General features: G+C 40.6%; 1 protein-coding gene across 9 annotated transcripts in view; it reads right to left on the reverse strand.

Annotated features, from left to right (window-relative positions):
* The window catches only part of LOC139420766 (BRCA2-interacting transcriptional repressor EMSY-like), a 37,015-nt gene extending 33,204 nt beyond the window's left edge, over window positions 1–3,811 (reverse strand). The window contains exons 1-7 of one of the 9 annotated variants that reach the window (XM_071170987.1): window positions 3,624–3,811; window positions 2,714–2,788; window positions 1,266–1,374; window positions 1,023–1,122; window positions 812–886; window positions 512–687; window positions 144–299 (exon numbers count right to left, since the gene is read on the reverse strand). In XM_071170987.1, the coding sequence (XP_071027088.1) occupies window positions 144–299; window positions 512–687; window positions 812–886; window positions 1,023–1,122; window positions 1,266–1,374; window positions 2,714–2,788; window positions 3,624–3,626 (694 nt within the window). In that variant the 5' untranslated portion in view covers window positions 3,627–3,811. Of the gene's footprint in view, window positions 1–143; window positions 300–511; window positions 688–811; window positions 887–1,022; window positions 1,123–1,265; window positions 1,375–2,713; window positions 2,789–3,575 lie in introns of all 9 variants that reach the window. The other 8 variants (XM_071170988.1, XM_071170996.1, XM_071170995.1 and 5 more) reach the window with 8 other exon arrangements.
* Window positions 3,812–9,369: the final 5,558 nt, after the last annotated feature.

The following is a 9,369-nucleotide window of genomic DNA, read 5'->3' on the forward strand; positions in this document are numbered from 1 at the left end:
GTTCTGCATTGTTCTGATTTGCAGGTTCTGTTTAAGGAGTGTTACACCGGAGAACCCTTAACCAATGCAATGCTCTTAAACAGTTATTTTTCTTTCCAAAGTAAAGGAATAAACAAACATGGAATCTCTGTTCTGACACTCACTTTTCACATAGACAGTGCTCCCGCTGGGCAGCACCACCACATTGGAGGCAGGGCTGGCCGGACGGGGCGATTTCACCGTGGCTGTTGCACTGCCGCTGGGCGCCGTGGCACTGGTGGGGGTGGACGTGGTGGTTGTGTAGGAGTAGCAAACAACCACTGCAAACAAAAAACAACCATACTTCATATAAAAATACACTATAAGGAGAGATAAGTCATTGATCATTTATAGTCTTCCTCCCCTTTCCGTTGATCCTGCAGGTATATTTTTTTATCTCCAATATCCCTCCAGTTATGATTAGGAGTAAAGTAATCTGATCCTAAACCTGTGGATAAGGGCAATTTCCACCTTGAGCTGTCGGTGATCTTACCTTCTTTATTTCCTGTATCTGCAGGCAGCAAGAGAGAAGCATTCTGATTGGCTGTGGCGCTGGCCACTGAGTTGGCAGTCACGGTGAACGCTGTCTGGGGGACCAGTCTGGGCATCAAGGGGACCAGCCGACGTCCCTCGATTGACCACTCTGAGGAGCTGTTGGGACCCGACATGCTGTGACAAAAGAGAATTGTCATGGTAAATTGATGGACTGATGAGTGTACTAGTATTTGGTAGTAGGTCATAATGTGTATGTAGTTTTAGTATTGATCATCTTGGGGGGGGTAAGATGACTTACTGATAGGCAATGGTGGTAAGGCGCTCATCGTTGACGGCCCTACGGACCTCGGCACGATGACGCTCTGTTGAAATGCTGTGGGAGACAACCATACAATTAGCTAAGTAAGAATGAGCAATTAAGTCACAGGCAAAGTTTGTTCTTACAAAGAGACCCATATTTACTAGGTTCCTCTAGCAATGGAAAGAAAATAGTGACTTTGCGGGTTTACCTGAGGACTTTAGTGAGTTCTCCGAGGAGGTCCTTCTTGTCCTTGGTGAGGTCGCCTTGGGCTCGCAAAGCACTGATTACGCCGGCGTACGCCTCCAGCTCTGTTGAAGCAATACAGGCTATCATTAAAAACAACTTTGCTTTCACTCTGAAACATCAGTAACATTTTGGGTCCTTTGAAAGTGACAAGTCACTTAATGCATGAGGCAAGCCAGAGAGGCCGGAGAAGTTGAAAGGGTCTTACCAAGTTTACGGAGAATTCTCTTACACTCATCCCTGCCCAGGTCAAGGAGGGTGGGCCACACCACAGGCATGGTGCCGGTCAGATGCGGTTTCACCTGCTGAATCATCAACTACATTTAGAGTGAGCAGAAGAGGAGAGGACATGGCACATATGTCATCTTCTAGATCAGTGTTTCCCAACCCTCGTCCTCAAGTATCCCAAAGGGTACACATTTTTGTTGTAGCCCTGGAAAAACCTATCTTATTCAGGGCTTGACGATTTGTTGACAAGTTGAATCAGGTGTGCTTGTCCAGGGTTACAATACAAATGTGTTCCAGATTATCCATACAATACAAATCCTTAATTTGAAATATGAATGAGTTTCTTCAATTCTGGATGTTACTATAAACAAGCACGGCCAGTGGCTTCCAAATCAGGATTGATACTAGCTTCGGACTGCAACTAGCATCTTGACAGGATATTGGGCACATAATGTCCCGTCAAGATCCTAGTTGCTGTCCGAAGCTAGATTGAAACAAGCCAACTAACCTAAAGGTCTTTTATGAGTACGCTTATTCCCTGATTTGGAACCTGCTGACCATGCTTTCAGTAAGTAAATTACGGTTAGCTATAATGTTACCATCTAGACATCAATGACATAGCTAGTTGGCTAGCTCTTTCAGTAGCCTAGGGGCAATTACACAGTAACAGAATGATGGTGAGCTTCTGATTTCCCCCTTTAAAATGTATGCCAAACAAAATCCAAGGATTGCGAAGTTAACACAAACCATACAACTCAATGCACATTGACTACTTTTAACAATTTCCACAGAACATTTTACAAAAACACATTAACTTGAATAACAGATGCAAAGTTTGACGGTATGTGCCGTCATTCTGTTACCAAACTTTGCATCTGCACTGTTATTCAAGTAAATGTGTTTTGTAAAATGTTCAATGGAAATTGTTAAATGTCGTCCTTGTGCATAGATTTATGGTTTAACTTCGCCTATGGGGTGCCTAGCTTCGGACCACAAATAGGATCGACAGAACATTGGGTTCAGGATCTCTTAGCTTAGTTAACTCAACTCCTTCCAACAGAGTTTAGTTGCGATGAGTGTCAGTGGAGTGTACCACTGACTACATCGAGTCTACCAGTCGATGTCCATTATTTCATGCTTTCCTTGTAATTATGGTTTGTCCTGTGTAACTGTAAGCTTTACTTTGGGTGCTAAAATCTGTAGTTTTTGATAAAAGTATAATTTTAAAAGTGACCTCTGTCAAGGGAGCCATTGTTTGTTAATGAAGGAGAAGCCCGTGAGAAATATAAGGTTGTACATGGGCTGCAATAAGGAGATGCACTTTTTTTCTAGTAATGCATTGTTATTGATTATTGAATTGTTGGGTTTTGAGTTTGCAAGTTAGGCATTTCACTGTACTTGTGCATGTGACATTAACTTGAAACTTACTTGGCAAGGCTTTTGTCTTATCTCGAGTCTGAAGAAAATGTTACCATAAATGTCGGTGTCCAGTTGCAGGTGGCTCTAAAAAAATGAAACAATAATAATATAGAAAGATATTAAATCCACCTTTTGCACTGACAAGAGTTCCCTCGTCATTTTGGCTGCCAGACATCTAGCATTTCTCAACATCTTTGCCGAAATTATTCGTTTCTATGAGACACGGCCACACGTAATAGTGACAGCGTGTCACAGTGCAACCAAAACAAAGACCGACACACATGCATGAGGCATTCCTCAATTGGATTTAAAATATTTCTGAATTTCTGTTTTTTTTAGAACCACATGCAACTGGACTGACATTTATAAAATACACTTTTCTTCCAAATCAAGAACGAAAGAAATATCGCCAAGAATAGATTAGTTGAAACATTCCTTGCTAAACTTTACACTAGCGAAGCTGTAATTGCAATATGGAGACTCACACATCCCGATACGACTGTAGCTATCTACCTAGTCTAGATCCAAGTTGCGGTCCGAAGCCAAAGGGTGCCATATATAACTTACCAATTTTAAACATTACAGCAAATATACACTGTGTACAAAATATTAGGAACACCTGCTCTTTCCATTACAGTTTTCACCTGGTCAGTCTATGATCCCTTACTCATGTCACTTATTAAATCCACTTCAATCAGTGCAGAAGAACGAAAAGTTACAGGTTAAAGGATTTTTAAAGGGTGTAACTCAGTATATATTCGTATAATATCTTGTTAAACTGTGTTTGCATATCTGCAGTTATGAACGATTTAAAATTGTCCAAGCATCCCTCAGAAAAAAATCTAGCAAGTAAGCTAGCTAGATTCGTTACCGAAGTTATTCAGCTAGCTCGGTGTGAACTTCCCGTCTTCCAATTTACCATGCAGTGTTGAGACAAGTACAACGTCGTTATGACAGTCCTGAATTGCAGGATCAAGCGATTCGCTACATATTAATCCAAAATCAGTTGCACCCGCCAAAACATGGCAGATACATGTTTTTCTTTACTGAGGATCCACCTCAGTTCAATAGACCTTCCATTCCGCCATGATTGAACGACGCCAAAACACTTGGGCCTGAAGTAATGCTGTCTAAACATAAGCCTGGATTGGATTGACACATAACTTGGAAATTATCACCATTGTTTCGAACAAATATGGATCCAGTTAGAATCGCCATCGACAAAAAAAATGATTACACACATAATAATTTAAAGACCTCTAAAAATAAACTCATAAAGTTATGCACAGACATCAATCCAAATAGGCGATTTTTCTATCCCTAGTTTTAGGACCATTTACGTCACTGTTGACGTTCTTCGTACCACCATCTTCGGGTATAATTGCCGCGTTCAAAACAACTGGAATTTAGAAATCGCTGACTTCAATGCGTTCAAACAACTGGAAACAACAACAAAAAAACGAGCTCCGACTGGGAAAACGGTCATCCAACTCGGAATTCCAATTGATGGGTTCAGACACTGGGAACTCGGGGAAAGAAACTAGGTCAAAAATTGACGTCAATGATCTTATGATCGGAAAAAAACGATTCCCGTCTTGGAATTCCGAGCTCGTTTTGGTCCGAGTTCCCAGTTGTCCTGAACAACTGAAGTTGGAAACAGAGTTCCAAAGCTCGAAGTTGCTTTGAACTCGGCATAGAGCTCCGACTTTCCTATGAAACTCCGTTTGGTCTTTGCGTGTCAAACGTGTCATACGTCAAGTAAAATTAAAAGCTTATGTAACATATCAAATAGTGTTATTTGACGTATCTTTTTATGGAATGCCGTTTTGGGTCTTTGGGTGTCAAAAAGATACACGTCAAATAACACAGTTTAATAGAATGTTGTGTTGGGTAGCTAGATTTAACTTGGTACCTAGCCAGCACAAATACAACCAGCCTGAAAACAATCACTCAGTCCCACGATAAGAGCTATAACTCTAATATTTGTGTAAACTCTTCACAGTTGTGTTCTGTGGGTGTCACCAAGTAGATTGATACCCCATTTCATTGCTTCAAATCTCAGCCTTGTTTAACATTATCTAGTCTAAATATGGCATTATTCCACGAATTGTAAACTTCTGCATCACTTTTAAATAGGTACTGTAATGACCCTGGGTTTATAAACCCGGATATCCACTGCTGCTTGAGCATGCTATTGCAGCACAGCCGATAGCGCGCTGGACTTTGTGTCAGAAGTGATCGGACCTTGCATTCGCGACAGTCAGTGTACGATGCTAATGTTCTCTGGGTGTCAATGAGTAGACTGATACCCCACGTCATTGATCCACACTCCATAGGCAAGTCTGTACAGTGAAATAAGTATGCCCCCAATGCAATTCTATAGTCTAATACATCCATTGTGATTTGAACAAAGTTTTATCAAATTAACAAATTATTGTCTTTTGTTGATTTTATATAACATTCCAACCACTTCTAGTGTGATCTATTCAATTATGGCATAATTCTACTATTTGTATTCATTTGCATCACTGTCAATGACATACTTTTATTTTGAAGGCTAACAGTAAAGTCCACTACTGTGGCTAATCCTTATTGTGGCTAGCTTCACATAGATGTGATCGTCCTCTATTTACAGTGTCTTGCGAAAGTATTCGGGCCCCCTTGAACTTTGCGACCTTTTGCCACATTTCAGGCTTCAAACATAAAGATATAAAACTGTATTTTTTTGTGAAGAATCAACAACAAGTGGGACACAATCATGAAGTGGAACGACATTTATTGGATATTTCAAACTTTTTTAACAAATCAAAAACTGAAAAATTGGGCGTGCAAAATTATTCAGCCTCTTTACATTCAGTGCAGCAAACTCTCTCCAGAAGTTCAGTGAGGATCTCTGAATGATCCAATGTTGACCTAAATGACTAATGATGATAAATACAATCCACCTGTGTGTAATCAAGTCTCCGTATAAATGCACCTGCACTGTGATACTGTGATAAGGGGGCTGAATAATTTTGCACGCCCAATTTTTCAGTTTTTGATTTGTTAAAAAAGTTTGAAATATCCAATAAATGTCGTTCCACTTCATGATTGTGTCCCACTTGTTGTTGATTCTTCACAAAAAATACAGTTTTATATCTTTATGTTTGAAGCCTGAAATGTGGCAAAAGGTCGCAAAGTTCAAGGGGGCCGAATACTTTCGCAAGGCACTGTATTTCACCTTTATTTAACCAGGTAGGTTAGTTGAGAACAAGTTCTCATTTGCAACTGCGACCTGGCCAAGATAAAGCAAAGCAGTTCGACACATACAACAACACAGAGTTACACATGGAAAAAACAAACATACAATCAATAATACAGTAGAAAAAAATCTATAAACAGCATGTGCAAATGAGGTAGGATAAGAAAGGTAAGGCAATAAATGAGCCATGGTGGCGAAGAAATTACAATATAGCAATTAAACACTGGAATGGTAGGGTGTGCAGAAGATGAATGTGCAAGTAGACATACTGTGGTGCAAAGGAGCAAGATAAATAAATACAGTATGGGGATGAGGTAGATTGGATGAGCTATTTACAGATGAGCTATGTACAGGTGCAGTGATCTGTGAGCTGCTCTGACAGCTGGTGCTTAAAGCTAGTGAGGGAGGTAAAAGTCTCCAGCTTCAGAGATTTTTGCAGTTCCTTCCAGTCATTGGCAGCAGAGAACTGGAAGGAGAGGCGGCCAAAGGAATAATTGGCTTTGGGGGTGACCAGTGAGATATACCTGCTGGAGCGCGTGTTATGGGTGGGTGCTGCTATGGTGACCAGTAAGCTGAGATAAGGCGGGGCTTTACATAGCAGAGACTTAATCAAATAAAAAGTAGGGTTGTTTGAGATGATGACACCTAGCTATATTGTTAGCTAGCTAACTATAGCTACTGAAACAGATTATGTTGTTTTCTAAACTGGTGCCTGGCTACCTTCAGACTAGTGTTGTGTTTGTGAGATTTCTATAGGCCAAACCGGCTATGTCTCATGGTCTGACAAACACTGCTCTAGCTCTGCCACCTTTAACCACAGATGCAGAAGGGCAACATCGGCAGATGCAGTGGATTGAGACAAACCCCACGCTAAAAACAGATAGCTCTATCAAAAACTGACAGATTTTCATAGGTATTTTTTTAATTATGCTAATTCGATGTCCACGCAGGCGAAGACATCGACTCTAGGGACTTTACAAAAAGGTAAAATATACTGAAATTGCTAAATATATTTCCAATAGATGGCAGCATAAGACCACAAACCATAAGACCATTTTCAGAAGATTATCTTTAAGTTAGTTATAGGCTTCAAACAGCAATATGATTGACATAAAATAGCATGCATCTATATATCTACCTTATTAGGCCTGTGTTGCTTTTGAGAGCACAAAAAAACCCAACCTATAGCAGTTATTGAGAACCCCGTCCAAATTATTACTGTTCAGATGCGCTAACCTCACACTACACTAAATGTGTGTATTTTTGTTTAAGCAGATGCAATATCTCATATGCCAGTGTGAATGAACAGCCTCGGAGTAGAAAAGTCTCAAGAGAGTGCATCTTCTATAGCCCGGAAAGAGATTACATCATGCAACCCTCTCTGCTAGCAAATTATACTGAATGAAAATATAAAAGCAACATGCAACAATTTCAAAAATTTTACTGTGTTACATCAATTGAAATAAATGCATTAGTCCCTAATCTATGGATTTCACGTGACTGGGAATACAGATATGCATCACAGATACCGCCTCATGCAACACGACACATATCCTTCGTGTAAAGTTGGTCAGGCTTTTGATTGTGGCCTGCGGAATGTTGTCTCACTGCTCTTTAATGGCTGTGAGAAGTTGCTGGATATTGGTGGGAACTGGAACACGCTGTCGTACATGTCGATCCAGAGCATCCCAAACATACTCAATGGGTGACATGTCTGGTGTGTATGCAGGCCATGGAAGAACTGGGACATTTTCAGCTTCTAGGAATTGTGTACAGACCCTTGCGACATGGGGCTGTGCATTATCATGCTCAAACATGAGTCGAAGGTTGCGGATGAATGGCACAACAATACCTTCACGGTATCTCTGTGCATTCAAATTGCCATCGATAAAATGCAATTGTGTTCATTATTCGTAGCTCCTGCTGGTCCATACTATAACCCCACCATCACCACGGGGCACTGAACCGCTCGTCCACACAACGCCAAACACGTGGTCTACGGCCATTCCTGTGAGGCCGGTTTGACATACTGCCAAATTCTCTAAAACAACGGAGGTGGCTTATGGTAGAGAAATTAACATTCACTTCTCTGGCAACAGATCTGGTGGCCATTCCTGCAGTCAGCATACCAATTGCACACTCCCTCAAAATTTGAGACATCTTTGGTATTGTGTTGTGCTCACTAATATAAACAGATTTGTGCACAAAATTTGAGTGTGGTGTGGCTTGTTGAGTTGGCTACTTGTGTGAGAAGGCAGAGCGGCTAACCGTGCCCTCTTGTAAGTGCCAATAATTTAAGTCACCTGCACATTAGTGTAAAGATAATAATTTGTACCGCAGTGGACTTGCTTACTTGACTCGTGATACTTACTTCACGAGTTCGAATCTTGCATGCAGCAAGTTTTTTTAATACATTTTTTAAGCCTTTTACATGAGATTTCAGGCAATGGCATACCATTTCAAGGTTATTGATATCTCGTGAAATATGTACATTAGATAGATTAGCACTCTATTGTCAGTAGCAAGAGTCTGAAATCTGCTTTCCACAAGATAGCACATTCACAAAGTAAATCTCAAGGAAACATCAGAAACTCATTTGTGGTCGTGCCTTATGGTTTAATTGAGAATTGCAGTACCTATTTTGATTAATTTGATAGTTATCTACTGCCACACTATGGGGGATGTAGAACTGTCCAAGGCCCTGGCCCTTCTCTCGGTGCATCCATTGCACCTCCAGGTCTATAGAGAAACCATATAGAGGTTATATAATATGGATCACACCATGGCTATAGCCAGTGGCGATTTTAGCATGTAAATCTTGGTGGGCCCCCCCAAAAATAAAACATTCCCGGGGGATGTACGCCAGCAAAGCTACAACACAAAACAATACATTAATTGCACTATAATGGTGACAAGCGGTGCCCACAAATTGTAAGGGCCTAGATAAAGCTGTCCCAACAAATTGTAAGGGCCTACATAAAGCTGTTCCAACAGCAGTCCCAACATCTTACCACTGCTACACCTGACTATAACCGAAGCCATGTCTGGCAACAAAACAGTTCATTTAGCCTAATTTACTGCCTTAAAAAAAACATAGCTGATATGGCTGACTTGCTTAAAGAAATGTGGTTTCTAATGTTTTCTAATTTCGATTAAGACATTAACGAGCGAGCTAGGATGGACGTAGTCAATATAACTATTTGTTTAGCACTTTTGAAAATGTACAGTGACAGAATTCAGAACATCGGCGGTTCTTACAGTGTTCTCACTGTACACCAAGTCAGAACCGTAGGATAAATAAAGGGGGTATATAAGCAGACAATGAAAGTTCTTACATTATTCAATGATTATATTTCTCTAATCACAGGTTATAGGCTACATGTACACCACCAAGTCCGAACAGTAGACTAAATTAAGATGGGTA

This window comes from Oncorhynchus clarkii, chromosome 12 (assembly GCF_045791955.1).
Source record: "Oncorhynchus clarkii lewisi isolate Uvic-CL-2024 chromosome 12, UVic_Ocla_1.0, whole genome shotgun sequence".
Lineage (NCBI taxonomy): Eukaryota > Metazoa > Chordata > Actinopteri > Salmoniformes > Salmonidae > Oncorhynchus > Oncorhynchus clarkii.